Below are 14,078 nucleotides of genomic sequence, written 5' to 3' on the forward strand. Positions count from 1 at the left end.
ACAGTGCGTAGTTTTTCCATGTGGGTACAGTTTCTATTTACATGAACCACTATCCCAGGCCTCTGGAGTGAACAAAACACCAATGTGATGTCTCCAGTGGGCTCAGTTATAGATTTCTAGTCTAATATACCATCTGGCTTGCAGAAGGTCGCACCTTATCAAGAATGACAAGGACAATATTTCTGCACTGCCATTTTATAGGACCCAAAATACTTTGTTGAACTATAGAGGAACTAGATTGGACTCTGCATCAGGAATCATCTTCTATGGAAGACCAATCTCAAGAGCAGGATTTTAGATTCCTGTTGTGTCCTGCTTAACTTTCTTCATTTCTTCTGTTTGAGCTCAAGTCACTCTGTGAGTATCCAGTATGATGTGAGAATAGCAGGGAGAGCCTAAGGCATTTTGGTACCCAAGGTAGAAAACCCAAATGATGTGTCCCAGAGTTGTAGAACTTCGACAATTAAATAATTGACAAAACATTGTCCATGACTAGATCTCTTTTATCTGCCATATGAGGCAAGTCACTTGTTGGTATCTGGCTCCAGAAAAGAGACCTTTAGACACGGGCATACCACAGGAACACAAGATTTGCTTGTCTGGAGCCATTGAGGACACATTCACACAACCAATGCTACAAGAATCCAGGCAGAGAAAAAGCATTCATGCTGTGAAAAAGAAAGCTCCTAAGTGGTGGTGTGATTTGGATTTGGACATACACAGATGGGAGTGGGGCTTGTTTCTTATAGAGTATCACTTTTTGCTTTAGCAGCCAAAAAAATTCAGGCTGGAGCTGTATCTAGAGAAAGTAATGTTTTTATTTGGTCAGTGCTTACTGGTTAATTTTTTTTAATTGTTGATACTTGTATATATAATTAATCGATGATCCTTGTATATATGGTATGGTATATGATGTCAGATTGTTTTTTGTGTTTGGATTGTGATGGCCTTGGGCAACAGACAATAAACTGTATGCATTGTACTGCTTTATGTCCCTTTTGTGACTCCATCTGCTGTTTTAGAGAATGTGACCGCAAAGCTGCCAACTGGAAGTTCTTAGGATAGGATTATACCACAAATCACATAATATAGCCTTTAATGTGGAATATTGTAGCTTCCACAGAATCATGAAAATCTCAAACAATCTCTCTATAAGACCTCAGGCAATCCTTAATACAATGACCTTGTTTGCTCCCAGGAGAAGAGATTGCTCAATGCTGACTGCTGACTGACGTATTTTAAGATGGCATAATCAAATCCTGGTTTTCTCAAGTGTTCAGTGGACCACACTTCACTCTACTGACACTGAACAGTTCATCTCTCTCCTGTGGCAAGTGCACACAGACATCACTCTTGAGGTAATTGAATGAAAAGGAAAGCGCTTCATTGTAGTGATTGCTCCCATATTGGTTCCTAAGGGCAGTTTCTCTTTCTTCTGTTTTGGGGGGGGGGGCAGCGTTTAACCCTAGAGGCACCTAGATAGCACCTCATCTTTTAAAAATTTCCTTCTCTAAGTATTCATTATTGGGTTTTTTTTCTAGGCACCAAAGAGGCTTAACATGTGTGGAAGAATCCAGACCCAGAAGGGGAACCAATTGACAAAACAGCTGTTGGCCCTTTGCAAATTAATAACTGTCCTCAGATCAGGACTCTGGCATCTTTTGGGACAGCCCATCCAACAACCAAACTGAAACAATGTGAGTCAAATTGGGGCACCACAAGGCCCATGAGCTTCAAAACCTCAAGGCCCATATGCCTCAAAACTTGCTTTGTTATGCCCACATACAAGAGGGATAAAAAATTTTTAAAAAGCAATTTTTTAAATTCCATTTTGTATTGCAATATACATTTTTGTTTTTAAATCAAAAAGAGTCCAGTAGTACCTTTAAGACTAACCAAATTTACTGTAGCATAAGCTTTCAAGAATCACAGTTCTCTTCATCAGATGCGACGAGGGTAAGAAGAAACAGGTCAGATATATAAAGGTGGAGAGGGGAGGGGGGAGTAGATGCAATCAGTAGCTTCTGATAATGGGATCAGTTGGCTTCTGATAATGAAATCAGTTACTTCTGATAATGAGATAACCATTCATAGTCTCTATTCAATCCAAGCCTGACTGAATCAAATTTACATATGAATTCCAATTCAGCAGCTTCCCGTTGGATTCTGTTTTTGAAAGGCTTCTGTTGAACTACAGTGACCTTTAAGTCCTTGATGGAATGTCCTGACAGATTGAAATGTTCTCCCGCTGGTTTCTGGATGTTGCCATTTTTAATGTCAGATTTGTGTCCATTTATTCTTTTGCGCAGAAGTTGGCTGGTTTGTCCAATGTACAGAGCAGATGGATGTTGTTGGCACATGAGGGCATATATCACGTTGGAGGATGAGCAGCTGTAAGAGCCAGAGATAGTGTAGTTGACGCCATTGGGTCCTGTAATTGTATTTCCTGGGTAGATATGAGGGCAGAGCTGGCATCTGGGTCTGTTGCAGGGCCTGGTACCTGTGTTGGTGACTCTGCTAGCCGATTCATGGTTGTGAGAAGTCGTTTAAGGTTGGGGGGCTGTCTGTAGGCAAGGAGAGGTCTTCCATCCAGGGCTTGTGAGAGAGAGGCATCATTTTCCAGGATGGGTTGTAGGTCACTGATGATACATTGGATGAGTTTGAGCTGGGAACTATAGGTAACAACCAGAGGTGTTCTGTTGTTAGTTCCTTTAGGTTTGTCCTGGAGCAGGCTGTTTCTGGGTACTAGTCTGGACCTGTCGATTTGTTTCCTCACTTCATTTGGTGGGTACTGTAGCCCCCCAAAATGCTTGTTGTAAATCTCTTAAGTGGGAGTCCTGATCAAGAGCATTGGAGCAGATACGATTGTAACGTAAGGCTTGGCTGTAGACAATTGACCGAATGGTATGTTTAGGGTGGTAGCTGGTGGCATGTAGATATGAGTATCACTAGTGGGTTTCCAGTATAGGGTAGTATTTATCCGTCCATTATGTAGTTGTACAGTGGTGTCCAGCAAGTGTACCTGTTGTGTAGAGTGGGCCAGGCTCAGGTTGATAGTAGGGTGAAAGTTGGTGAAGTCCTGATGGAACCTCTCAAGGGCTTCCTTCCCATGGGTCCAAATGATGATGTCATCCAAGAATCTTAAGTATAGGAGTGGTTTCAGTGGGTGGGAGCTGAGGAAGCGTTGCTCCAAGTCTGCCATGAATATGTTAGCATATTGTGGTGCCATGCATGTGTCCATGGCTGTGCCGTTAACCTGTAGATATAAGCTGTCACCAAATCTGAAGTAATTGTGAGTGAGTACGAAGTGGCAAAGTTCAGTGGCGAGGTGTGCTGTGGTTTTGTCCATGATAATATTCCTGATGGCTTGCAGTCCATCTGCATGTGGGATATTGGTGTACAAGGCCTCCACATCCATGGTTGCTAGGACGGTGTCATCTGGTAGGTTGTCAATGGACTGTATTTTCCTGAGAAAGTCAGTGGTGTCCTGTAAATAGCTGGGTGTGCTGGTGGCATAGGGCCTGAGGATAGAGTCCATGTATCCTGAGACTCCTACTGTGATAATGCCAATTCCTGAAACAATGAGGCATCCCGGGTTACCTGGTTTGTGGGTTTTGTTTTTATATTTCCTTTTCTTTCAAAAGCTTCAGGGTTTTGTTGTTGTTACCTTCCTTATTACATTTCATTTTGTTCCTACTGGGAATATCACCACCCCGCCCCTCAGGTCCACCTCCTAGCTGCCCTTTCTGTGTTGCACCTAACAGTTTGCTGCAGCAGCAGCAGCTAAATAGGCAGACAGACAGACAGCCAAAGGGCAGGTGGCAGAGGATCTCCCGCTCTCCTACCTCCCTTTACCACACTGGAAACAGCGTCGGGAGCAGCAGGGGAAGTAAGGGAGGCAGATATCTGTTCCTACCCAATCCTCCATATTGGCCAGATGACAACCCAGCCGCTTCCCTTGCCAGGCTTCCCTTGCCACCACAGCATGCTCTGCCTCCTGCTGCTGTTGCCTGTAGCAAAGTAAGCACAGCGGGCAGGGAGAGACAGGGAGATGAAACAATGCATCTTGTTTTTTAAAGAAAGACCCACATCACAGTTTTTCCAAGGGATAATGGAGAGTTTGGGGGTAATAGTGATACTAAATTGGCCAACAGTTGTGCAAAAAACTAGTGGGATGATTAGCCATACATAAAGCAATATTATAACAGTACCATATGAACTCTTGCGTTATTAACAATGTTGCTTTATTTGTTACATAACTATACTGCATAGTAAAAGACTTATAATAGCAATGCCCGTCTTAGTACATCTTTGTTGTGTTGATATTAAATATCCCATATTTATTCTTTAGTATTTCTATTTCCCACCAATACATTATGATTGCAAATGCCATCTCTCTACTCTTGTTACAACTCTGTTTCCTTTGGCGTTAGGCAATGGGCAGACCTCAACTGTGTCAGGAACAGTAAAACAGATGCAGAACATAATAGTTCAAAAACTGGCATGTGTCACTCAAACAACCTAAAAGATAAATCAGACCAGACAGAGGACATCTCCAATGAAACCATGATCCAAGTCATATGTCAAGCCAAAAATAGGAACATACAAATATAATTCCCTTCTCTACTTGCCATTTCTCAGTATTTGTTGTGTACTGCAAAGTCCAAATCAGGCAAGCTTCCGTTACCACTGATCATAGTTTGCCTCCAAATCACAACTGGAAGCTCAGTGCAAGCCGTGTTTCCCCATTCTGGCATGGAGGCAAGCATGGTGAAAGAAGGGACCAGTGAACACAAAGGGAAGAGGACATGTGTGAGCCTGCAATCCATTGTTGACAGCCAAATCATGGTTTGGTCATGGCCCCTCAACCCAACCCATGACTGCCATTGAAATATTTGACTATAGACTGTGGAGTTTCCTTGACTGTTCTTTTGCCTAATAGTATACCTGTAACATTTAGAATTATATAGGCCCATTGCAGGCAAAGCAGCAGAGTCTTGTGTGACCCTAAACACTAATGAATTTATCGCAGCATAAGTTTTTGTGGGCCAGAGCCCACGTTAGTCATGCAGATGCATCTGACAAACAGATCCCTAAGAAATCAAATTTCTCCTGAACTCTCAGAAGCTCTGGCAGTTCTTTTGGAACTGCAGGGTGGGGGTTTTTTTTGTGCACCTCAGTTTTCCTATCTATACAACATGGGGCATAATATAAACAGAGGTTTTTTTTAAAGTGCTAAGTAGTCTAGATCTAGAACAGAGACTGGCAATGCAAGGCTCAAATACTATTTCTAACTCGTAAGCATCCATCTATCCCTCTTCTCCTTTCCCTATTCCTTCACTCACTCACACACACATACACACACCCTGCATGCACTAGGCCTCAGAACTCCTTGTCCAGTGGAGATTCACATTAGGACTGGAGGGAGGGGGAAGAGGTAAAAGCCTTACTAGGCTACATGCCAAATTGCCAGTCCCATGTGCCTTAGGTTGCCTGCCTCTGATCAAGACACAGCAGCCATACTACAGCATTTTTTTAAAGTGCTGTTACCTGTTTAGAGGCACCATTCCACTCTTTAACATATTGTATAATCCCACATCTAACACATGCAGTTCTTCAATACTGGAGAAGCCTTAGATTCAACATATTATATTTCTAGTAGCCTCAAGGAGATTAGGGCAGAAGAGGAAGCCCTGTTTGTGTGCTTTTAGATGAAGGCATTGCTAGTTTCTCATGGACCTTTGACATAGGTGGTCCTGCTGTTACACAATTACCTACAACTAGGATTTATGAGTGCAGTTTAATGTACATTATTGATTGTATAGCTTGTAAAGCAGTTGTGTTGTTTCCAAATGCCACTAGAGGGACCTAATGCTTCTCAAATCGAATGATAGCTACTGAGATATAATATCTGTATTCTCTCAGAGACCTAACAAACATTTTGGGTTTTTTTCTCATTAGATGGCACAGATGAAGAAAGAGAAAAGCATTGATGTGCCTGGGGTTCAGAAAAGTCTTGGTTCTGGTTCTGGCCAAGCAATAGCACAAATATTCTTTTCCAGTTTCTAGACACTGACATTAAACAGTACCAAGGCAAATGAAGGTCAGTAGCTGACCCACAGCCTAGCAGCCATTTTATGTGACACCATCTGCAGAGAAACTGTGAACACTGCACTGTCAAGGGAGCTAACAAATTCTGTGCCTGCCCCCCCCCTTTCTTGATTGGTTTCTCTCTAGTTTACAGTGCTATAATATACTATTTCTGCAGAAGTGGAATCAAGGCTGGGTTTAAAAGTTGACTTCACCACACTTGCTAGGAAGAGTGATAAACCTGGAGTCACAAAGGAACATTTAAGGACACTTGTTCTCATGCTTCTTCTTCTTTCTGAAGACTGGGAGAAATTCAAGATATTATTTTTTATCAAGTGAGAACATAGATGGCTCTACACAACATTTGTCCATTGATGAAGGATTTCCCCTTCCACATTCAGCTGCAAGTGCAATTGAAATAGGGGTTCTACATATCATTTAATATAGCACTGTATTCCCCCATAAAAATCCCACCCAGGATTTGTTTTGTAATTAAATAAACCAAGCTATGTACCCATAAACCAGCCCATAACTCAGGTTACCCTGAGCTTCATCATGCAGTGGAGGAATAACTCCCAAGGATGTCATCAAGATGGTTCCAAAAGCCCCCAATCACAACTCCTCTTACTTGCTGTTCCACTGCTGGGGCAGTAGGTTGCAATTCATCCAGCTGGCATAAAGGAAGGAGGACTGTTTCCTATTTCTTTTCTGCCTTGATATCTTATCTGTTCCATCATCAACTGAGACATCCTATACCTACTGTGAAATGAAATTCCCATGACATCTGACATTCTCAAGTCAGGTACCTTGGGAATTATAATTCCCAACATGCACCAGATGTTTCAGTTGATGATCGAATAAGCAAGAATGAGAGACAGGAAGGACTTTTCTTTTCTTCCAGATGGCTTGTTGGTGGGCCCTCCCTAAAACCCACAAGATGGAACAAAGATGGAGTGTGAAGGGAAAGGGGAGAAAGCAGTTTACGCTCATACTCTGGTAGTGTCACTAATCCACAACTGCAATTGAGAATTCCAGCGCATATGCCCCGAATCAGAAATTTAAGGAAGCAGAGGAACAGTATCATTCTTCTCATCACCATATTGATGACTCTGTGTAGTGTAGTCTATAAGGTTGGGTATGGTTAGTTACCACTTAGTGACCAGTTACTGGATTTGTGAAAGGAATGGCTAGGCATTCTCCAAGCTAAAGTGCGTGGCTTATTTTAATACTAACTGCAAAATCTTGACAAAACACCTCTTAATGGAACTAGCTGGTATGATCTGGAGTTGATAGCCGGGTAGACAAGAACAGATGATCTGCCACCAGGAATGGTAGCTAGCTATCTATATTGGAGAATGTTCAGTTCACCATTCCCTCATTACCTAGAAGGAAAAAAAATAGACTGTCAGCCAACATCCCCCTGCTGCCTCTTGATGCAATAATTTGGCTTTTGCTGAGCTTTATGATGACAAGATGTGTGCAGAAACTCTCCTTGGAGGAGGCAAGTATTCACTTTTTGTTGCCTAAGGAGGCATCTTTACGTGACATCATGATTTGATAGATGGTTTCCCGGAAGTGCTCGTCTTGGCTCAGCCTCTTGGCAGCTTGCTTCAACTCTTCTATGCTTTCGGCCTCCGAATACATGAATGACTGTGACTGCCGCACTGAAACAAGAAGATAACATAGCACTCACACTCGAGCCGCACCACACCAAAGGCCTGCTGATAGCATCTGTGGCTCTTATGCCAGGTTCCATTCAACAATGAAAGTGTAGCGACAGTACAGTGCTAAGGCAATAGAATATAGATCAGACCACATGGACACAAACATAGGCCCGTTAAAATCTCCAGGTGTGCCGAATGAGTTCAGCAGAACCACTGCCAGGTAAGTGTTGAGACAAACTGTCCCAAGGGGCATATTTTGGGGTGCCTTTTATTATACTTTTACTATCATGGAGTGAATATTTGTATGATGGTGTCCGAGGACGGACGAGGCGCCCTCGGACTTTGGCCGTCCCCCCCCTCGCCCCGAAGGAGACTCCGGCCCCACTCACCTCGAGTCAGGGGCCGGGGGACAGCTGGAGGGCGTGGTGGCGAAGAGCCCGGGCGCTCGAGAGGCCGCGGCGGCGGCGAAGAGCCCGGGCGCTCGACAGGCCGCGGCGGCGGCGAAGAGCCCGGGCGCTCGAGAGGCCGTGGCGGCGGCAGAGAGCATGGGCGCCCCGACGGCCGCGGCGACGGCAAGGGACCCGGGCGCCCTGGGAGCCACGGCAGCCGTCCGGAGCCGCGGCGCCCTGCAGGAGGCGGCGATGGCTGGGAGCCGCGGCGCCCGCGAGAGCACACCCACCGCCGCCGCGTTGCCGCCGGGAGCGCCGGGGAGCGGGGCAGCCGCGGGATGGCGGCAAAGGAGGCCGGGGGCAGGAGAGGGCCGCCGGAGGCTGGGCGGGGCTGCCTGGGGCTGCCAGACACCGGCGCAGGCGCATGACGCCCGCACGGGCAACGGCCAAAGGCTGCGGGGCGGGGGAAAGGGCTGGCCCACCCAGGACGGGAGAGCCAACCAGGAGCCCGCCAAGCGGCCCGAGCTACGCAGGGGGAGGCGGAGGCGGCTACCCCCAATGAGGGAAGGAGGCAATAGGCTGGGGGAGCCAGAGGGGGGCGAGGCAACCCTGCAGACTCCCCACCAATGGGGCAAGGGGAGGTGGGTGAACTGGGCATGGCCGCAGATGGCCCAGGTGGTGGGCATGACGCTGGGAGGAGGATCCTGGGAGCGGGGGGTGGAGCTGAGGCGGGGAGAGAAAAAAGGGATTTAAGGAGGCTCCGGAGGCAGGTCGAGGAGGAAGGAAGGAGATTGGTGATTGCACAGAGTGAGAGAGAGGTGCACTTGATGCTGGTGAAGGAGGCCAGACTGCCCTGAGCAGTAAAGGCGCAGCTGGCCCGGGTGGAGCCGCGTGCTGGCCGGTGCCACCGGTGCAGACAAGGGCCGTCCGCGAGTCTGAGGCCGCCCGGGAAGGAGCCTCCGATGCCCTGAGTACCCCCCCTCCGCCCCACCGAGGCCCCAGGACGGACCCGTGGGGACCAGCCCCCCCAGACCCATTGCCTCAACCGCCAGGGGGCGCTCCGCGGCCTGACACAGTGGTGGAGAATGCGGGCACGGATCCTGCCATAAGAAGGCCCAGGCCCCACCTGCCGACCCCGCCAGGGTGGACAAGACTCCGTGGGTACCTCCGCCCAGCAACCCTCCGCCCCCCGACCCCCGAACCAAACCTCACGCCGGACCCAGAAGCGGCAATGGACCCGGTGGCCACCGGACCGGCAGGTGGCCAGGGCCAGCCCCCGGCCCCGCAACCAGTGGACCTGGGCCAACTTGGACAGTGGATGGCGGAGCAACAGGTCAGGCTCCTGCGGGACATGACGGCACAGCAGCAAGAGTCGCAAGCCACGTTGCTCCGAGGTTTGGCCCAGGCCTTTGGATCCAACCCAGGTCCACCCGCCCTAGGACACCTGCGAACGGCCCCGTTTCAGCTGACCAAGCTGGGGGAGGCCGACGAGATTGACGCATACCTAGAGACGTTCGAGCGTACGGCGGAGGCCGCCCAGTGGCCGCGGGACCAATGGGCATTCATCCTCGGGCCGTACCTGACCGGGGAGGCCCAGGCAGCCCTGAAGGCGCTGCCTAAGGAGGAGGGCGCCAACTACCAACGGCTAAAGGCGGCCATGCTCGATCGATATGAGGTGACGCCGGACTCCTACCGCCAGAAGTTCCGGACCATCACCTACAAGAAGCTCGAACGCCCCAGGGCCCTGGTCAACTCGCTGGGAGATGCTGCGTACCGGTGGTTGCGGCCCACCACGGAGGGGGAAAAGAAGATCGTAGACCAGGTGGTCTTGGAACAGCTGCTCAACATCCTCCCCCCCAAGGCCCGCCAATGGGTGGCGTGTAGCCGTCCCGGGAGTCTGAGGGAAGCTACAGTCCTCCTCGAGAACTTTGTTGCGGCCGCGGACCCCCGGGAGGGCCCCAGGGACCCCCCGCCGGGAGCACAAGGGGGAGGGCCCCCACACCGCCCCATGGAGACTCCGCGCCCAGGGCGTGCTCGCTCGGGAGCTCGGGAGACGCCCGGCCCCCGCCAGGGGCCTGTCCGGCCCCCAGTAATGACCACCGGCTGGGAGGGGGCCTGGGGCCGACCCTCGCCGGGGCCCGGTCCAGCGGCAACTCCGAAAGGCCCGCGGGACCCCAAAGACCGAGGGCCTTGCTTCAAGTGCAGCCAGAGGGGCCACTTTATCCGTGATTGCCCCCTGATGAAGTGCGACGCCGGCTGGGAGGAAGCGTACCCGGTGACAGCCCGGCTCCCACGGCCCCCCCCCGCTACTGATATTGGTCGAGGTGGCCGGCCGGCGCCTGTCGGCTTTCTTGGACAGTGGCAGTTCATTGTCCATGATTCGTACTCGGCTACTGCCCCAGAACCTGCCCGTCGTCCGCTCGACATCGGTAGCCTGCTTCCACGGCCACTCGGAGACCTATCCCGTGGTACGGGTGCCCTTGACGTGCCGAGGCCAGACCTGGGAGGTGGAGTTGGCCCGTGTCCCGGCCCTGCCGTATCCGGTCCTCCTCAGGTGCGACGCTCCCAGCTTCCATCAGCACCTGCAAGCGGCGAGGGCCCGGAGGAGGCGCTGCCGGCAGGCACATTGGCAGACGATTGCGCCTCAGGCTCCCCAGGCTCCCACCCCAGCCAGGGGCCGGAGCCCCCGGACTGGTCCGTGGACCCCAGCTTCGCCGCCCGCCAAGCAGACGACCCCATGCTTGGGGGCCTCCGGGACGCGGTGGCGGTGAGTGAGGGAATCGTGAGGGACGTCCGGCGGGCAGGGAGGGTACCTCGGGTAGTCCAGGAAGGGGGCGTGTGGTACCGCATCACGATGGCCCGGGGTGGCGAGGTCCGACAGCTCCTGGTTCCCCAAGGCTACCGCCAGGAGGTTCTGACCCACGCTCATGACCACAGCTGGGCCGGACACCAGGGCCCCACCAACACCCTTGCCCAGGTGCTAGCCCGGTTCTTCTGGCCCTCAGTGGCCCACGACGTGAAGACCCACTGCTGAACATGTGAAGTCTGCCAGCGGACGTCCAGCCGCCCGCTCCCTCGGGCCCCGCTGGCCCCACTGCCAGTGATCCGGAACCCCTTCGAGCGAGTGGCCATGGATTTCGTGGGACCCCTGCCAAGAACCGCACGGGGTTGCCGGTTCCTGCTCGTCCTGGTGGATTATGCCACCCGGTACCCAGAAGCCATACCCTTGCGGACCATGCAGGCGCCCGGGGTGACACGCGCCCTGGTCCGATTCTTCGCCCAGGTGGGCATCCCGAAGGAGTTGGTCACGGACTGTGGCACCCCGTTCACGGCCGCCCTCACGCGCCACCTATGCCGGACCATGGGGGTACGACAAATCTTTACGTCAATATACCACCCCCAAACGGACGGCTTGGTGGAGCGGTTCAACCAGATACTCAAGCAGATGCTGCGGCGCCTGGCCCACGACCGCCCCAGCCAGTGGGACCTCTTCGTGGACTTCCTGCTCTTCGCCGTCCGGGAGTCCCCCCAGGCCTCGACAGGCTTCACCCCCTTCGAGCTGGTCTACGGGCGCAACCCACGGGGGATCCTGGAGGTGATGGAGGACCACCCAGCGTCTCAGATGGCCCCGCAGGAGAGGCCCACCCCGGAGTACGTGCGGGACCTCCAGGAGCGCCTGGAAACGGCAAGGGAGCTGGCGAGGCAAAACCTAGAGAAGGCCCGGGCCGCCCACAAGGTCCGTTATGACCAGGGAACCCGGGTCAGGACCTTTCGGGAAGGGGACCGCGTCCTAGTCAACCGTAGGGTCTTTGGACCCGCCCGGCAGGGTGACCCATGGCAAGGCCCCTACCCTATCAAGCGGGTGCTGGGGACCCACTCCTATGAGGTCCAGTGCGGCCCCTCCCCGCGTCGGACCAAACGCCTACACGTCAACGACCTCAAGGGGCAGCAGGAGCGGCCCCAAGGGGCTTGCCAGCTGGCGGACGACCCCGCCGACCCCCCAGCCGGGGAGCTCCCCTGGACAGACCGGCGGCCGGAGGAGACCATGCCGCGCCTGGATGGCGCCCTGGGGCCCATACAACGGCGGCAGCTGCAAGACCTCCTGAAGAGTTTGCCGGGCTGCTTCTCCACTCGACCAGGGTGTACCCGGCTGGCCGAACACGCCATCCCCACGAACCCCGGCCAGGTCGCCCGGGCCACGTGGCGAACCCTGCCTCGGAAACAGTGGGAGGCGGTGGCCCGGGAAGTAGAGGAGATGCTACGATTGGGCGTGATACAGCCCTCGCACAGCGAATGGTGCAGCCCTATTGTCCTGGTCCCGAAGCCAGATGGTTCTGTGCGGTTCTGCGTCGACTACAGAGAGGTGAACAAGGTGGCCAAGTTCAACGCGTACCCCATGCTGCGGGCGGGCGTGCTGATCGACCAGCTGGGGGCCGCCCGCTACCTCTCAGCCTTAGATCTCACCAAGGGGTACTGGCAAGTCCCCATGGCCCCCGGGGACCGCGAGAAAACCGCCTTCGCCACACCCCAGGGCCTGTTCGAGTGTCTAGTTATGCCCTTTGGGCTGCATGGGGCGGCCGCCACTTTCCAGCGGCTGGTTGACCGGGCCCTCGCCCAGTGCCAGGGGTTCACCACAGCATACATAGATGACATCCTCATCTACAGCCCCGACTGGCAGTCCCACCTGCATCACCTCCAACAAGTGCTGCAGGCCCTCCGCGGCGCAGGACTAAGGGCCAACCCCACCAAAAGCCGACTCGGATTCCAGGAACTGAAATACCTCGGCTTCCTCGTGGGGCGGGGACAGTTGAAGCCCCTCCCGGACAAGGTGTCCACCCTGGAGGCGTGCCCCCTGCCGAAGACCAAAAAGCTGCTGAGGGGGTTTCTAGGGCTGGTGGGCTACTACAGCAAGTTTATCCCCCAGTACGCTAGCAGGGCCAGCCCCCTGACGGACTGCCTGCGGAAGGACCAGCCCAACCAAGTCCAGTGGACATATCAGCGGCTACAAGCCTTCCACGACCTCAAGACGGCTCTGGCAGGGTCACCCGTGTTGCGCAACCCCGACTTCGATCGGCCCTTCATCCTCCAGACAGACGCCTCCGATAGTGGCCTCGGGGCGGTCCTGTCGCAGGACTATGATGGACAGGAGCACCCGATCTTATTCGTCAGCCGGAAACTTCAACCGGCCGAGCAAAAGTACGCCGTCATAGAGAAGGAGGCCCTCGCCGTCAAGTGGGCTGTCGGAACGCTGCAGTACTACCTCGCCAACAACCCCTTTACCCTCGTGACGGACCACGCCCCCTTAGTCTGGATGTCCCGTCTGAAAGACCACAACGCCCGGGTGCTGACGTGGTACCTGTCTCTTCTCCCCTTCAGCTTTTCGATCTGGCACCGCCCAGGGAAGTTGAACGCCAACGCCGACTTCCTGTCCCGGATGTTCACCAGCGAGGTACCGCCCAACGTGACGCCAAGGGTGTGTGTGTGTCCGAAAACGGGCGAGGCGCCCTCGGACTTTGGCCGTCCCCCCTCGCCCCGAAGGAGACTCCGGCCCCACTCACCTCGAGTCAGGGGCCGGGGGACAGCTGGAGGCCGCGGTGGCGAAGAGCCCAGGTGCCCCAAAGGCTGCGGCGGCGGCGAAGAGCCCGGGCGCTCGAGAGGCCGCGGCGGTGGCGAAGAGCCCGGGCACTCGAAAGGCCGCGGCGGCGGCGAGGAGCCCGGGCGCTCGAGAGGCCACGGCGGCGGCAGAGAGCATGGGCGCCCCGACGGCCACGGCGACGGCAAGGGACCCGGGCGCCCTGGGAGCCACGGCAGCCGCCCGGAGCCGTGGCGGCCCGCGGGAGGCGGCGATGGCCGGGAGTCACGGCGCCCGCGAGGGCACACCCACCGCCGCCGCGTTGCCGCCGGGAGCGCCGGGGAGCGGGGCAGCCACGGGACG

General features: G+C 53.7%; 1 protein-coding gene across 1 annotated transcript in view; it reads right to left on the reverse strand.

Moving 5' to 3' along the window:
- Positions 1-6,908: 6,908 nt before the first annotated feature.
- Positions 6,909-14,078, reverse strand: part of PLEKHD1 (pleckstrin homology and coiled-coil domain containing D1) — an 86,529-nt gene continuing 79,359 nt past the window's right edge. The window contains exon 13 of the mRNA XM_054969975.1: positions 6,909-7,754. Coding sequence (XP_054825950.1) covers positions 7,600-7,754 — 155 coding nt within the window. The 3' untranslated portion in view covers positions 6,909-7,599. The remainder of the gene's footprint in view (positions 7,755-14,078) is intronic.

This window comes from Eublepharis macularius, chromosome 2 (genome assembly GCF_028583425.1).
Source record: "Eublepharis macularius isolate TG4126 chromosome 2, MPM_Emac_v1.0, whole genome shotgun sequence".
NCBI classification, from domain to species: domain Eukaryota; kingdom Metazoa; phylum Chordata; class Lepidosauria; order Squamata; family Eublepharidae; genus Eublepharis; species Eublepharis macularius.